The sequence below is a fragment of the Uranotaenia lowii genome, chromosome 2 (genome assembly GCF_029784155.1).
Source record: "Uranotaenia lowii strain MFRU-FL chromosome 2, ASM2978415v1, whole genome shotgun sequence".
NCBI classification, from domain to species: Eukaryota; Metazoa; Arthropoda; class Insecta; order Diptera; family Culicidae; genus Uranotaenia; species Uranotaenia lowii.
In genome coordinates this window covers 112,606,954-112,625,005 of record NC_073692.1, presented here as the reverse complement: position 1 = coordinate 112,625,005, position 18,052 = coordinate 112,606,954, and the positions used below count along the sequence as shown (strand labels likewise).

The 18,052-nt window shown below is 34.6% G+C and overlaps 1 protein-coding gene across 1 annotated transcript in view; it reads right to left on the bottom strand.

Annotated features, from left to right (window-relative positions):
* Nucleotides 1-6,488: 6,488 nt before the first annotated feature.
* Nucleotides 6,489-18,052, bottom strand: part of LOC129741783 (neuronal acetylcholine receptor subunit alpha-7-like) — a 64,288-nt gene continuing 52,724 nt past the window's right edge. The window contains exons 4-6 of the mRNA XM_055733567.1: nt 16,993-17,173; nt 14,549-14,624; nt 6,489-6,880 (exon numbers count right to left, since the gene is read on the bottom strand). Coding sequence (XP_055589542.1) covers nt 6,489-6,880; nt 14,549-14,624; nt 16,993-17,173 — 649 coding nt within the window. The remainder of the gene's footprint in view (nt 6,881-14,548; nt 14,625-16,992; nt 17,174-18,052) is intronic.

Genomic DNA, 18,052 nt, shown 5'->3' with positions numbered 1-18,052 from the left:
TTGTCATTTTTGTCATTTTTGTCATTTTTGTCATTTTTGTCATTTTTGTCATTTTTGTCATTTTTGTCATTTTTGTCATTTTTGTCATTTTTGTCATTTTTGTCATTTTTGTCATTTTTGTCATTTTTGTCATTTTTGTCATTTTTGTCATTTTTGTCATTTTTGTCATTTTTGTCATTTTTGTCATTTTTGTTATTTTTGTCATTTTAGTCATTTTTGTCAATTTTGTCATTTTTGTCATTTTTGTCATTTTTGTCATTTTTGTCATTTTTGTCATTTTTGTCATTTTTGTCATTTTTGTCATTTTTGTCATTTTTGTCATTTTTGTCATTTTTTTTGTCATTTTTGTCATTTTTGTCATTTTTGTCATTTTTGTCATTTTTGTCATTTTTGTCATTTTTGTCATTTTTGTCATTTTTGTCATTTTTGTCATTTTTGTCATTTTTGTCATTTTTGTCATTTTTGTCATTTTTGTCATTTTTGTCATTTTTGTCATTTTTGTCATTTTTGTCATTTTTGTCATTTTTGTCATTTTTGTCATTTTTGTCATTTTTGTCATTTTTGTCATTTTTGTCATTTTTGTCATTTTTGTCATTTTTGTCATTTTTGTCATTTTTGTCATTTTTGTCATTTTTGTCATTTTTGTCATTTTTGTCATTTTTGTCATTTTTGTCATTTTTGTCATTTTTGTCATTTTTGTCATTTTTGTCATTTTTGTCATTTTTGTCATTTTTGTCATTTTTGTCATTTTTGTCATTTTTGTCATTTTTGTCATTTTTGTCATTTTTGTCATTTTTGTCATTTTTGTCATTTTTGTCATTTTTGTCATTTTTGTCATTTTTGTCATTTTTGTCATTTTTGTCATTTTTGTCATTTTTGTCATTTTTGTCATTTTTGTCATTTTTGTCATTTTTGTCATTTTTGTCATTTTTGTCATTTTTGTCATTTTTGTCATTTTTGTCATTTTTGTCATTTTTGTCATTTTTGTCATTTTTGTCATTTTTGTCATTTTTGTCATTTTTGTCATTTTTGTCATTTTTGTCATTTTTGTCATTTTTGTCATTTTTGTCATTTTTGTCATTTTTGTCATTTTTGTCATTTTTGTCATTTTTGTCATTTTTGTCATTTTTGTCATTTTTGTCATTTTTGTCATTTTTGTCATTTTTGTCATTTTTGTCATTTTTGTCATTTTTGTCATTTTTGTCATTTTTGTCATTTTTGTCATTTTTGTCATTTTTGTCATTTTTGTCATTTTTGTCATTTTTGTCATTTTTGTCATTTTTGTCATTTTTGTCATTTTTGTCATTTTTGTCATTTTTGTCATTTTTGTCATTTTTGTCATTTTTGTCATTTTTGTCATTTTTGTCATTTTTGTCATTTTTGTCATTTTTGTCATTTTTGTCATTTTTGTCATTTTTGTCATTTTTGTCATTTTTGTCATTTTTGTCATTTTTGTCATTTTTGTCATTTTTGTCATTTTTGTCATTTTTGTCATTTTTGTCATTTTTGTCATTTTTGTCATTTTTGTCATTTTTGTCATTTTTGTCATTTTTGTCATTTTTGTCATTTTTGTCATTTTTGTCATTTTTGTCATTTTTGTCATTTTTGTCATTTTTGTCATTTTTGTCATTTTTGTCATTTTTGTCATTTTTGTCATTTTTGTCATTTTTGTCATTTTTGTCATTTTTGTCATTTTTGTCATTTTTGTCATTTTTGTCATTTTTGTCATTTTTGTCATTTTTGTCATTTTTGTCATTTTTGTCATTTTTGTCATTTTTGTCATTTTTGTCATTTTTGTCATTTTTGTCATTTTTGTCATTTTTGTCATTTTTGTCATTTTTGTCATTTTTGTCATTTTTGTCATTTTTGTCATTTTTGTCATTTTTGTCATTTTTGTCATTTTTGTCATTTTTGTCATTTTTGTCATTTTTGTCATTTTTGTCATTTTTGTCATTTTTGTCATTTTTGTCATTTTTGTCATTTTTGTCATTTTTGTCATTTTTGTCATTTTTGTCATTTTTGTCATTTTTGTCATTTTTGTCATTTTTGTCATTTTTGTCATTTTTGTCATTTTTGTCATTTTTGTCATTTTTGTCATTTTTGTCATTTTTGTCATTTTTGTCATTTTTGTCATTTTTGTCATTTTTGTCATTTTTGTCATTTTTGTCATTTTTGTCATTTTTGTCATTTTTGTCATTTTTGTCATTTTTGTCATTTTTGTCATTTTTGTCATTTTTGTCATTTTTGTCATTTTTGTCTTTTTGTCATTTTTGTCATTTTTGTCATTTTTGTCATTTTTGTCATTTTTGTCATTTTTGTCATTTTTGTCATTTTTGTCATTTTTGTCATTTTTGTCATTTTTGTCATTTTTGTCATTTTTGTCATTTTTGTCATTTTTGTCATTTTTGTCATTTTTGTCATTTTTGTCATTTTTGTCATTTTTGTCATTTTTGTCATTTTTGTCATTTTTGTCATTTTTGTCATTTTTGTCATTTTTGTCATTTTTGTCATTTTTGTCATTTTTGTCATTTTTGTCATTTTTGTCATTTTTGTCATTTTTGTCATTTTTGTCATTTTTGTCATTTTTGTCATTTTTGTCATTTTTGTCATTTTTGTCATTTTTGTCATTTTTGTCATTTTTGTCATTTTTGTCATTTTTGTCATTTTTGTCATTTTTGTCATTTTTGTCATTTTTGTCATTTTTGTCATTTTTGTCATTTTTGTCATTTTTGTCATTTTTGTCATTTTTGTCATTTTTGTCATTTTTGTCATTTTTGTCATTTTTGTCATTTTTGTCATTTTTGTCATTTTTGTCATTTTTGTCATTTTTGTCATTTTTGTCATTTTTGTCATTTTTGTCATTTTTGTCATTTTTGTCATTTTTGTCATTTTTGTCATTTTTGTCATTTTTGTCATTTTTGTCATTTTTGTCATTTTTGTCATTTTTGTCATTTTTGTCATTTTTGTCATTTTTGTCATTTTTGTCATTTTTGTCATTTTTGTCATTTTTGTCATTTTTGTCATTTTTGTCATTTTTGTCATTTTTGTCATTTTTGTCATTTTTGTCATTTTTGTCATTTTTGTCATTTTTGTCATTTTTGTCATTTTTGTCATTTTTGTCATTTTTGTCATTTTTGTCATTTTTGTCATTTTTGTCATTTTTGTCATTTTTGTCATTTTTGTCATTTTTGTCATTTTTGTCATTTTTGTCATTTTTGTCATTTTTGTCATTTTTGTCATTTTTGTCATTTTTGTCATTTTTGTCATTTTTGTCATTTTTGTCATTTTTGTCATTTTTGTCATTTTTGTCATTTTTGTCATTTTTGTCATTTTTGTCATTTTTGTCATTTTTGTCATTTTTGTCATTTTTGTCATTTTTGTCATTTTTGTCATTTTTGTCATTTTTGTCATTTTTGTCATTTTTGTCATTTTTGTCATTTTTGTCATTTTTGTCATTTTTGTCATTTTTGTCATTTTTGTCATTTTTGTCATTTTTGTCATTTTTGTCATTTTTGTCATTTTTGTCATTTTTGTCATTTTTGTCATTTTTGTCATTTTTGTCATTTTTGTCATTTTAGTCATTTTTGTCATTTTTGTCATTTTTGTCATTTTTGTCATTTTTGTCATTTTTGTCATTTTTGTCATTTTTGTCATTTTTGTCATTTTTGTCATTTTTGTCATTTTTGTCATTTTTGTCATTTTTGTCATTTTTGTCATTTTTGTCATTTTTGTCATTTTTGTCATTTTTGTCATTTTTGTCATTTTTGTCATTTTTGTCATTTTTGTCATTTTTGTCATTTTTGTCATTTTTGTCATTTTTGTCATTTTTGTCATTTTTGTCATTTTTGTCATTTTTGTCATTTTTGTCATTTTTGTCATTTTTGTCATTTTTGTCATTTTTGTCATTTTTGTCATTTTTGTCATTTTTGTCATTTTTGTCATTTTTGTCATTTTTGTCATTTTTGTCATTTTTGTCATTTTTGCCTTTTTTGTCATTTTTGTCATTTTTGTCATTTTTGTCATTTTTGTCATTTTTGTCATTTTTGTCATTTTTGTCATTTTTGTCATTTTTGTCATTTTTGTCATTTTTGTCATTTTTGTCATTTTTGTCATTTTTGTCATTTTTGTCATTTTTGTCTTTTTGTCATTTTTGTCATTTTTGTCATTTTTGTCATTTTTGTCATTTTTGTCATTTTTGTCTTTTTGTCATTTTTGTCATTTTTGTCATTTTTGTCATTTTTGTCATTTTTGTCATTTTTGTCATTTTTGTCATTTTTGTCATTTTTGTCATTTTTGTCATTTTTGTCATTTTTGTCATTTTTGTCATTTTTGTCATTTTTGTCATTTTTGTCATTTTTGTCATTTTTGTCATTTTTGTCATTTTTGTCATTTTTGTCATTTTTGTCATTTTTGTCATTTTTGTCATTTTTGTCATTTTTGTCATTTTTGTCATTTTTGTCATTTTTGTCATTTTTGTCATTTTTGTCATTTTTGTCATTTTTGTCATTTTTGTCATTTTTGTCATTTTTGTCATTTTTGTCATTTTTGTCATTTTTGTCATTTTTGTCATTTTTGTCATTTTTGTCATTTTTGTCATTTTTGTCATTTTTGTCATTTTTGTCATTTTTGTCATTTTTGTCATTTTTGTCATTTTTGTCATTTTTGTCATTTTTGTCATTTTTGTCATTTTTGTCATTTTTGTCATTTTTGTCATTTTTGTCATTTTTGTCATTTTTGTCATTTTTGTCATTTTTGTCATTTTTGTCATTTTTGTCATTTTTGTCATTTTTGTCATTTTTGTCATTTTTGTCATTTTTGTCATTTTTGTCATTTTTGTCATTTTTGTCATTTTTGTCATTTTTGTCATTTTTGTCATTTTTGTCATTTTTGTCATTTTTGTCATTTTTGTCATTTTTGTCATTTTTGTCATTTTTGTCATTTTTGTCATTTTTGTCATTTTTGTCATTTTTGTCATTTTTGTCATTTTTGTCATTTTTGTCATTTTTGTCATTTTTGTCATTTTTGTCATTTTTGTCATTTTTGTCATTTTTGTCATTTTTGTCATTTTTGTCATTTTTGTCATTTTTGTCATTTTTGTCATTTTTGTCATTTTTGTCATTTTTGTCATTTTTGTCATTTTTGTCATTTTTGCCTTTTTTGTCATTTTTGTCATTTTTGTCATTTTTGTCATTTTTGTCATTTTTGTCATTTTTGTCATTTTTGTCATTTTTGTCATTTTTGTCATTTTTGTCATTTTTGTCATTTTTGTCATTTTTGTCATTTTTGTCTTTTTGTCATTTTTGTCATTTTTGTCATTTTTGTCATTTTTGTCATTTTTGTCATTTTTGTCATTTTTGTCATTTTTGTCATTTTTGTCATTTTTGTCATTTTTGTCATTTTTGTCATTTTTGTCATTTTTGTCATTTTTTCAATTTTTTTTATTCTTGTTATGCAATTCTTTGTAGTTATTTTGATTCGTTTGAAAACACCACGTTTTCCGTATTCATACTCTTATTGATCAGGATCTTCGAAAAGATCCTGAGGTAAAACAAAACTAATACTTCAGAGAGGTCAGAGAGGTCAATGCCAAACTAAAATTTTTGATACTATTCTGAAAACAGGTATTCCAACCTGTCATTATTATTAACATTTTGTGGTTTTTATCATTAATTTCGCTATTTTTTAATGAAACATGAAGTACGCTTGATGGAATTTTCTCCCCAAAAATGGGTATTTTTTTAATTTACTCAACTTATGAGGATTGCTACGAGTAGTAGTGTGATAATAAGTGTTATTTTGAAAGATCTATCAATTGGTATCCCTATTTTTGTGATATCCAATTCCTGATGAGAATAAACCGCAAAAATGTGTGAGCGCCTATATGAATTTCTTCCACTGTATTATAGTTGAAAGGGCATTTCAAATTGGACTACAAACCAATAAACAGTTCATTTACCCGAAAAAAGTCATCTTTTATCTATTCAAATCGACTGCGTTCTAATCATAGGACTTAATCCTCTGCTGCATACGAGCCTACATACATATATATGTATGCACTCGAGGTTTTATTATCATATTTTTCAACTTTTTTCAGTACTGGAAAAGATTTCAAACAATTTTTATGCATCAAAAACAAATTTATCAATTATTATTAAATCAAAAGTTTGAAAAAAATAATTCCAGGCAATTGCTAGGTTTTTTCATACCACCTTTTGCTTTTTTTAAAGAACAATGAGGTTAGCTATTTAAATTTTCTTCAAATTGAATTAAATATTCAATATATTTTTCAATGGAACCCGAAGGGACCCGGAACATATCTAGGTGGTAATAAATTAAACAGCAACCGTCCACTGCTGGATGTGTGCGTGTCCCAAAACCCGGAGCGGAATCGTATCTGGATGGGTGTTTTCCTCTAATTTGCACCCCCAGGAGAGCACAATGAGTGGCAGTAAAAGCTGAGCCCGCATTGGCATACCTAAGCATTAGCATTACACCTTTGTGGGGCCGGAATCACAAACAAAATCGTATGCCGTATATCCTCGGACCCTTCGTCCGAAGTCCAGGCGGGAAGTCCCCTTGCACCTGGTAACCCCAACCAACAACCCCTTGGATCCCAAAACCAAGCCTTGTCGAACCGACCGACGACGACGCACCGGGAGGGCAGTTCCGGCAAAACATAATCTCGCCGGAAGATGGCACAAAATGGATTCCGGCATCCCATCGGATGACCCTGCTCTTGGTTTTCCATTAGAGGCCAGCTCCCTCTCATACCGACGACGACGACGGAACGCCTCAGGCGACCACATCACATAAATAATGCTTGCGGACAACTCCGGGCGATGGGCTATATCATTGGTGGACTGCTGAGGCCGCTCCACTCCTACCCAAAGGAAGAACATAAAACGGTGAGAAATGTGTCCACCTACATGGGTTCTACAGAACAACGCAACGCAACGACGACGACGTTTAGTGTTGAGAAGGTTCTTTGGGCGAGCCTGTTGGTAAACAACACCAGCCACAAAGATTGTTCAAATGAACGCCTGACTGATCTGTAAAGTTTGCTTCTGAAATTATAATTTGATCCAGTTGAACACGGTGAGATGCAAATATAAGTTGGTCTCAAGCTTCTCAAGAATTGCTTTTGAGCATTTTCAACATAATGACAAAGAAACATCATATAAAGATATTGATTTTTCATTATAGAAACAAAGTGTTTCTACATATCATATACCTATCTGAATCATGGAAGAAGATGACCATCTTCATCATTGTGTTTTTATAATAAATTTGTAAAGATTATTTTTAATTTGGTTAAAATTCTGATTCCTTCCGGAAGTCTTAGTTTATTTATATTTACATAGTATACCGTCTTACGACATAACTTGACGAACATAATTCCTAAAATTCACTCGGCCCATGGCAACCGTTCTCCAATTTCTCGGGCACCCCACGTTCGCCAGATCACGCTCCACTTGGTTTAACCACCTCGCTCGTTGCGCCCCCGCTCGTCTTATTCCTACCGGATTCGTAGCGAACACCTGTTTTGCAGGACAGTCGTCTGGCATTCTCGCAACATGTCCCGCCCAGCGTATCCGGCCAGCCTTCACCACCTTCTGGATACTGGATTCGCCGTAGAGTCGCGCGAGCTCATCCTTCGCCTCCACACTCCGTTCTCCTGTACGCCGCCAAAGATGGTTCTTAACACTCGTCGCTCGGATACTCCGAGTGTACGCAGGTCCTCCAGGCCCGCAGAGAACAACCGGTCTAATGACCGTCATTTACAGGTTACACTTCGTGCGAGGGCTAAGTCTTTTCGACCACAGTTGCTTGTGGAGTCCAAAGTAGACACGACTTCCGCTGATAATTCGCCTCCGGATCTCATGGCTGGTGTCATTGTCTGCGGTCACCAGTGAGCCGAGATAGACAAAGTCTTCGACTATCTCCAGCTCGTCGCCGTCGATCGTGACCTTGTTATTACTGGACAAACGGGTTCGGTCAGTCTCGGATCCGCAGGCCAGCATGTACTTCGTCTTGGACGTTTTAATCAATAATCCGAAAGTCTTGTTATATTGTTGAAGGATGCACCATTGTGGGCAATTCTGCGAATTGCGAGACATGACTTTTCAAATTTCAACTCTTAGTACTAATACCAGAAACTTATCCAGGTTAGAATGGGCCCGGACAAGTTTGCCGATTGCTTAAACCGGTTGATGGTCCAGATCTGGGACACAGAACAGCTACCGGAGGAGTGGAAGGAAGGGGCAATATGTCCCATCTACAAGAAGACGACAAATTGGACTGTGAGAACTACCGCGCGATCGCTGTCCTCAATGCCGCCTATAAATTGTTGTCCCGTATTCAACTCCGCCGCCTAACGCCTAAAACAAACAGATTCGTAGGAAGTCATCAGGCCGGCTTAATGGAAAGACGGTCTTCGACGGGTTAGATCTTTACACTACGGCAAACCCTCCAAAAATGCCGTGAACATCAAAACCTTACGAACCGTCTTTTCGTCGACTTCAAAGACCCACACGACACGAACGACCGTGACAAGCTATGGAAAATTATGGACGAGAACGGCTTTTCCGGAAAGCTGACTACACTAAGACAACGATGGATGGGAAGCAGTGCTGAGTGAGGATCTTGGGTGAATTGTTGAGTTCATTCGAATCACGTAGCAGGTCTTCGACAAGGCGATGGTCTATCCTGCATGATGTTCAACGTGGCGCTAAAAGTTGCTATTCGACGAGCGGTGGGCGAAATGTGAGACACGATTTTGAACAGATCCAGTAAACTTATCTGCTTTGCCGACAAACTTGATATAGTGGGCAGATCAACTGCGTCGGTGGAAGGGATCTACCGCAAACTGAAACGCGAAGCAGAAATAATTGGGTTATTGATTGATACGCCCAAGACGAAGTATATGCTGGCCTGCGTATCTTAGACCGACCGAGCCGTGAGATCCGGCGGTGTATGATCAGCGGAAGTCGTGCATATTATGGACTTCACAAGCGGTTGCCATGGATCGAGTAAATTGGAGGAATATGTCCATCAGGTTATGTCGTGAGACGGAATACCATTTAAATAAAAATATATAAACGAAGCTCGAAAAAAAAGTTTGCTCTTTGAAGCGTTTCCTGGAGTCTGGACAATGCAGTGAAATTTCACGAGTCTCGCCAAATATCAGCAGTTAGCGGATTATTTTAAGGATATTTAAACAGGTAGTACGATATGCATTTCTCCAATTATTTCTCAAACTCAAATCAACTCAAAATTTCATACAACAATATAGTGAACTATATTTTACCAAACTTAGAACTACAATTCAATTATTCCGACACCAATTCTGGCCCCTCTGGGCCTCTGACTATGGCCATGCTGGCACCTGACTCTGGACACGGACCTCTGGCTTAGGCCTTATGGGCCGCGAACCTATTGTCTATTACTGTGGCCCGTCTTCGATGGTGGTTGATTTGAAAAATAAGCCGAGCCCAGGACTGACTTCGGCTCGAACCTTCTAAAAACCCTTTTCGTGGCCGAGGAAAAATCAATAATTAACGACGGTTATCAGTCTTCAAAAAGCACCCCTTGTGCGATGTGTAAGGAAGTTCCTAAACACACGTGTACACTACCTTCGAAGTACGTGTTGAACTTTCTTATGAATAAGCAGTAAGCATAGTTGAACTCAATATTAGTGTGCAACTTGAAGTTCATGTTCAAAAATGAGTGCGCTCTCATGTTTAAAACAGTTTGAAATCAATCGCGGCAGTCAAGTTTAGAAGATCCAACCACTCAAGTAGGAAGACGGATGGAAATTTGGTGCTGTATGAAAACGAAAAGATTTTATATCAATCAAAAGTTTTCACCCGAAAAGAGTTATGAAATAAAATAAATCCATGGAATTTTTGTCATTAGCGCTTGCTTTTATTTCTCCACCAGGGCCACGGAAATGTACGAGGGCACATCTACAACCAAGGTAATATATCAGAAGTCAGCGCCCCAGGTTGCGGAGGCCTGAGTAAAAAATCTCCAGTGACAAGAATCTGAATGATGACGGACAAAGTCAAGACCTACGGAATGGCTGTCTTTTCGCCGTCTTCGGTGATGAAACAACTATGCATTCCACCGGTGGATACGGAAATATTTTCAAAAGAAGCTGCAACGCAAACTCTGGATGAAAGATTGTCAAACCGATTCTATTTACATCGACTTTACGAAAGCGTTCGACCGTGTACCGCATAAGATCTTAATTGCAAAGGTGGATCAACTTGGCTTTCCAACCTGGTTGCTCTTGTGGATTACCTCGTATCTTTCGTAGCGCCACGCTTACACGAAAATTAAAAAAAATACATGCTTGAAGATATTTTCCACACCGTCAGGAGTACCTCAAGGTAGTCACTTGGGACCGTTACTGTTCATCATTTTTGTGAATGATTTGTGTACCACGCTGCAATCTGATACTCTCCTGTTTGCCGACGATCTGAAGCTTTTCAGAAAGGTCGTCAGTGAAATTGATTTCCTCGTTTTGCAAGCTGATATCGCAAGACTTGATAACTGGTGTCACTTTAACGGATTGCTAGCAAATGCTACAAAATGTAAGATGGTTAATTTTTTCCGTGCTTACCGTGTCATCAGTTTTGAATACCAACTTTCTGAAGAGAGCCTTGAAAATGTAAACTCTCGACTTAGGTGTAAAAATTGATAACAAGCTTGCATTTGCCGAGCACATTGCACTTACTGCAGCTAAAGGATTCGCTACTCTCGGATTTTTGAGTCGAAACATATACGAATTCGATGATATATACGCTCTGAAAGCTGTCTACTGCTCTTCAGTACGTACCACCTGCTGCTCAGGTGTGGGCTTCCTCTCAGAGCACACAATGCTACCGCCTCGAACGTATTCAGCGAAGTTTCGTTAGGTACGCTTTACGACGCCTTCCTTGAAATGAGCCACTTTAGCTTCCTCCGTATGAACGAAGATGTGCCCTGCAGCAAACCTTCATCTGTGATGTATTGACCTACCACGTTGACTCAGCGTACATCCTACAACGGGTCAACATGTATGCATCCACTAGGACCCTTCGGCAACGTGAATTTCTTCGGATACCTTACCACCGTACTACTTATGGAAGAAATCATCCGATAGATAAATTTTGTTATCGTTTCAATTTAGTGTACCATCTTCTCGATTTCAACATCAGTAAGCGTTAATTTTAGTTTTAAATTAGCTTTAAGCAGATTCGCTTAGTTTTATTATTATTATCAACCAAAGACAAATCAATGAATAAACAAGACTTTCAGAAAAAAGTCAATAAATAAAACCCGTATAAAATAATGGAAATGAAACTCTGTCCAGTAAAAAAAAATCAATGCCGACCGGTGCACCATCAGCAGGATTAGTCTGTGCGAAAAAAATACGATCTTATCGGGCCAGTAAGCAACCAAACCGGACATTAAAGCGAAATGTAGTAGCAAAACGAAGTAACCGGAAGTTTTACAACAAGGTTCTAACGAAATCGACGGATGCACCCTCATGGATGACGAAATGTACGTGAAGATGGATTTTGGGCAGCTTCCAGGCCAAACATTTTATAAAGTCACTGGTCGGGGTGATGTCCTCGTCAAATTCAGATTCGTTTTTGCTGATAAGTTTGCAAGAAAGTGTTTGATCTGGCAAGGTATTTGCAGCTGCGGACGAAAAACCTCGGTTTTTGTGACAAACAACACCATGGACACCAAGATGTACAAGGAGGAGTGCCTGAAAAGTTTTGGCCAGGTTTGGCAAGCTGCCACTACAGCAAAGAGGTACTACAGTGCTATCGAGACACCGGGATGGATTTTGTCGAAAAGGACATCAATCCACCCAACTGCCCTCAATTTCGCCCTATCGAAAAATATTGGGCAATTGTCAAGCAGAAGATGAAGAAGAATGGTAGGAAGTGCAGTAAAGACCTACACTTTGAGTACCGGGACAATCGGACGCAATCTCATGTGTTCGAACCATCTATAACTGGTTGTGGGTAGCAATGTGGCTTCTTCGTCATTTAACTGAGCAAAGAATCACACAGGCAATATAACGCTGTCGATAACAGGAAGCTCTAGCTTACATTTTTCAAACTTCTATTCGTTTCTTCTACGCAAAGCGCTCTAGTTTTGATCTTTTCACCTAATAGTTTCATCATCTTTAAAATATAAGTCTACTAAGTTTCTATGACTTTGCCAAAAATGCCAACTCAGATTATAATTAATAAGATCTCATCGGCAATTAAATTTATACAACCGAACTTTGACTATGTCTATTAGAACTTAGATTTACGATTGCCCAGTCGAACTCAAAGTTGAAGACTCCCTCTGAAGTGCTGTTCTTAATCAAACCAACTTAATTTTGAGATTAAAAATAGAGGAGCATGTAATTCGTGGTTGGAAGAACACGCTCCTTTGCTTATGCTTATGCTTAAGCTTATGATACAAACACAGCCAGATCTTATCAGCATCCCGGTGAGTAGTAAAAGTATATTTACTACTCATCTTTACTCGACCGGGCCCACTGTACCATACGTTTCCATGATTAGTTTTTTTTCGTTGGGAGCTTATTTGCTAAAAGAAGTTTGCTCCTGGAAAATAAGGTTATTTTTGGCGGAATTTGATTTTTATCTGCCCGCTTTACATTATCAACAGGTTGTAGTCTTAAGCCACAAGGTTTAGATTCAATCTACTTCATCATAATTAATAAGCCAAAGTTTCAATTCATTTTCATATTTTCTATTTTCAGTGCATTATCAATAGGCAGAAGTTTTACGATGATAATCCATAACTAAACGTCTATATTCCCGGTACCTGCATTTTTCCAAGTCTTAAGGTTTTATGATTGACCTCGAGGGCATCGATCTTCGTGTGTGCGATATATTTGCCACCAAATTCTGCACTATGGACTTACAAACGACATGCTGCTTGCCTGCAAGAATTAAGTTCGCTAGTAAATGTACAAGACAAACTAATTGTTGCCGGGGACTACAATTTACCGAATTTGAGATGGCAATTTAATGAAGATATATGCGCTTACTTACCCGTGAATGCTTCTAGTGAGCTAGAGCTTATTCTAGTCGAATCTGTGCTATCGGTAGGATTACAACAAATTAATCATATCACGAATAACAACATGAGAATGCTTGATCTGGTTTTTATGAATGATCCCGTCAACATAGATATCTCCGTTCCTCCGAGGCCTCTACTCGATGTCGACTTACATCATCCTCCTGTTTTTATGATGTTTATGTTTGAAGATGATTTGCCACCGCCAATGCTGGACGAATTGGTTTTCGACTTCAAACGATGCTATTTTGACTCTCTGAATGAGTCTTTAGCTGCTGTTGATTTGCCAAGTGTTTTATATGGTTCAACCGACCATGTGGTAGAAGCTTTCTATGGAAAATTGAATGAAGTATTCCGAGATATTGTTTTTGTCATAAAACGGTGTTCACGTATTGGAGTAAGTCAACCTTGGCTAAACCCCGAACTCCGTAACCTTCGCAATCATTTGAGAAAAGCGGGAAAAAGGTTCCGAAACGGCCATAATATGATCGTGTCTCTTGAGGTACGTAACTTAGAGAGCGCCTACAACACATTACACGTGACAAGTTTCTGTGACTACATTAATCGCATTCAGGATAACGCTCGCACCGAACCCTCATTTTTTTGGTCATACGTTCGACAAAGAAAGGGTACTCAGAGTATACCTCAAGTGACCACATACAGCGATGGAACTGTCGAAACGCCAAATGCTTTTTCATTCCAATTCTTGACATTCTTTCAGAGTGTTCTTAGTACTAACTCACCACCTTAATGCGAATCATACCTAAGTAGCTTGCCGAATCCTGACCTTAACCTTCCTCTGCTAAATTTCTCCTCAAACGACGTCTTCCGGAAGCCGTCTACGTTAGATGAAACAAAAGGACCTGGACCAGATGGCATTCCTCCAATTCTGGTTAAGAAATGCGTCGATCCGTTATCCGTACCTATTTCGATCATCTTTAACCAATCGTTAACGGAAGGTACTTTTCCCACAGCATGGAAAATCGCATCGATCACTCGAATCCTCAAATCCGGCGACTTGCATCGAGTGAAAAACTACCGAGAGATTTCAATTCTAAACTATTTGCCTAAGGTACTCGAGAGTCTCGTTTATGACGTACTTTATCAATCAGTGGAGAGAGAAGTCATTCACTGTCAATGGATATCCCCGAAGTTAGGGGTCAGGTTGGCACAGCTATCTTTATCATAATTTTGATTCATTTTAACACGATTTTCTTTCGTAGTTATAGGAACGAATGGAAAATCAACAATTCAGTAACAATAACTTTCGATTAACTATTTAAACGCCTTAACCCAATGATTTCGGTTCATGTGACTAACCACAATTGTGCAATTACTTTTCAGGAGTTTTGAACTTAATTAAATCATCACCGACTTCAGCAATCAGCACCGTACCAAACTATAAATTTCGTTTCCGCTTCTAGCTTGGAAAGTTTCACAAGTACTGGGTACTTACCCAACAGGTCCCATTCTCCGTTCGTCACGAAACTACTGACGTCTCCTCCGGTTTCGTCCTGCAGCTGTAAATCTAACTGTTTTTGGTGGAAGGTTATGATGCGGGTTGATTTTTTTTTTTGATTTTAATTCATTTGGACCAGGACCAGGTTTGGAAGGATGTATGTGAAAAAATGAGGACACATTCAGGCGCATGAAGGAGAGATATTTTCGGGATTTCGAAAGGGGTTTGGGAAGAGAAAAAAGTTATCTCGTTAGTAGATGCAATCATGCCCGATTCAAGTCTAATTATTGTTGGCTTTTTTTCGCGTTTGGTTGGGGAGTAAGCTTACGAGTAAGCTGTCATCGTAAAATTTGGAAAAATAATTTGGAAGTCGAACAAAAATAAGAAAATTTAAGCGTCTGGTTTGGGGGAAGGGGAGTTTCAGGATTTTAGACATGCAAAAACAAAGCGCGAATATATACAGACTTTTTTGAGCTGGTTTTTTTTCCTAAATCAAATGTGGGAAGCGTTAACTAATAAAGCTGTTAAGGTCTAACAATTTTTTTTCAAACTGAACCTATCTCACGCATACATTCAAACAAATGGGCACCGACTCACGCACACATATGTACATCGCTTATTACAAGGAAGCAACTGGTCTACATTCGTACAGCTTCCATTTCATCTCATCAAAACTAAGAAAAAAGTCTCTAGAAACCTAGAAAAAATCTGCTTCAAATTCTACTCAAGGATGGGTGCATTCTACTTATCCTAAGCTAGAATTGGTACGTGCATAGCTTGGAAAAATCCCACGCTTCTCGTATGTTGGCTTTTCAAGTATGGTTAGAAGTTTGTTTTAAGTACGGGGGGAGAGGGAGTTTAGTTTTGTGGTAGGTTTAGCTAATTTTCGGTTCTTGTTTCGTTCAGAATGGCGATGATATGACTGCTTGATTGTTCGATAGTTTGTATGATGGTTTTTTTCTATATTGAGACATTTTTTTTGAAGGTCTTCGTCTTCGCTGTTAACAAAGCTTTTGTTTTGAGTTTGTAGATGCGTTTTTTTTTTCGCGAGAAAACGTGGAGTCCGAAGCGTCGAAGTCTTTTTCGGAGTGAACCCTGGTACGCGTGTGAGTAACCGGATGTGGGGGTGTGTCTTGTATGCGTTTGTTTGTTTATTTTTTATTTGTTCGAGTCATTGCGAAAGTGTATTTTTACCCACAGCGAACCGGAAACGAAACCGAAAAAGTCCATCGATCGTCGGATTTTCCTAACAAGGCTTTGTTTTTTTATTTTACTTATCTAAGCTTGTTTGAGCTATAACACATAGAAGCATTTCGCAGGGGTATTTTATTAAAATCAAAATGGGGAGATAAAGTCAATCTAAAGGATAGAAAACGTATTTACAAACCTAGGTGATCCAAACTAAAACATAGATCTAATTAAAAAAACTAAACTGAAAAGCAAACTCAACAGCTCTAATAATTCAGTCCTAGCTCTGAAAAGAGACTCAGTAAAAGCTGTGTCTTAATCGTTGAAAGATACTTCTGAATTTAACTTGAACTTCTGGGTGTAAAAAAACCTGATTGAATTTAAAAGTTTGAGAATAAGAGAGTTTCGAACTTGAAACTAGATAAATTACTTTGTGCTTATTATTAAACATTTTTCAAGTAAGCTGAATTCGTGTAATGTTTTTCAACTTTTCAAACTATAATGAAATTTAATCTATTATTTCTCTTTTTGACAAAAGCTAAGGAAGTTTTTCACTACCACGCACAGCCAAATAAAATTAGCTCATAAAAATGCTAAGGTGTTAACGATACATGAACGAGATGAGCAAATCCTGTTTTACAACTAAAAAATCTCAGATGTTTTTTTTTGTGCTATGTGTAAAGGAACGTTAGAAATAAATCCGAAAATCTAGAAAGGTAAATAAAAAACGTTAAGCTTTCTCCTAAGGAGACGACCGCAATGCGATTAAATCTAGAAGTGGAAAACTGTGATTTAGTTTTATTTTTTGTTTTGCTCTGAATAATAAATCTAGCACAGCATATCTATTGGCTTTGTTTGAGCTAGCGAATTCTTACGAGTATTCGATGAAAAAACTTCAAAGAAAAGAAGAAAGGAAAAATATCTCGGAATGCACGTCGATCAATCCTAGCGAAAGTTCGACTTTAAAAGTTGGAAGAAAAAGATAAAATCGTTTACCAGAAAACGGCAGCACAACCGTGTAGCTAACGAGTTTACGAAAGTTAAAACTTAATCGAAATTGGTCTACGAAGAAAACGAAAAACTAAACCTTTCAAACAATGGCCAGCTAAAAACAGACAATTACAACGAAACAAAAAAGTTAAGAAAAAAATATTGTTAAACTAGGCAAAAGTAAGGTGGGGATTACTTTTTTGGTATCATTTTAAAAGGGGGATTTAATATTGCTCAGCTGTTTTCAATGTTCTCAAATTTACCTGGAAACCATCATATGTCCAACTACCAAACTTCATTTCACATCTTTGATCATCAAATGGAAACCACGTTATATCTATTTTACATGTTGATTTGAAGATTCCTGGTGGCACATACAAACAAGAACCATTATTTCGCACGACTACATTCGTCGGATATGTGCCATCAAAGCCTTCATCAGCACTAAAATAAAATATACGGTAATGATGAATATTCCAACTGCTGTCCATTGCTTTCATTTGCTTATTGGGCTAAGAGAAAGAAGGTTGTGTTTAGATCTGTCTAAGATGATACAAAGTATACAGAGTTAGTACAAGTTGATATGGTTAATTCAAAGCTCAAGGTTTTTTGATGAGGAACAGTCTTTTCTAGTTGGTTATTTGGTTATTATATCATTCTCATGGATACAAAGAAAGTACTTATCGATTTTTGTTTTCTGTTACTTGGATATGTAGGCTTCTCCTGAGAGCGGAGGGAAGGAACATCTATTTCGGATGTTTTACTTCGGTTTTTGGATTTTACTTTATCTTGCACTTTCTGGTTCACCACCGCGCTTTAGAGGGGGGAGGAGCACCTAGTTCGATCATCATATCACATTACAGATTCGGTGAAGGGTTGTGTGCGCTCGTGCTGGTGAGAGTGAGTGTGTAGGTGTTGGTGAGAGTGGAAGCAATTGGTCTGTTGGTGTGAGTGTGCTTTTTTGTTTTTTTATTGTTTGGCGCTAGGGTTGTCTTTTGTTTGATGGATACAAACGATTGTCAAGTATTTCTCGCCAATATTCAATACATTCCCAGGCCCTTGAGCGAACCATTTTTCGCGTAGGGTTGTGTTATAACCCAGAAATTGAAGTCCTAACCTTAAACTTGCATCAGTCTTGTCAGCTGATTGCATCGATTGCACATATACACGAGCATAAATTACAAAACAGATAAATCTTTTTTCTGTATAACAGATGGTGGATCATTTTATCGACTTTCTGCTTGTGAGAGTTAGTGATCCAAGCAGGCCTTTTAAACATATTTTTTTCTCAACGGCTATTTTGCTACCTTTACTGTTGTCAGT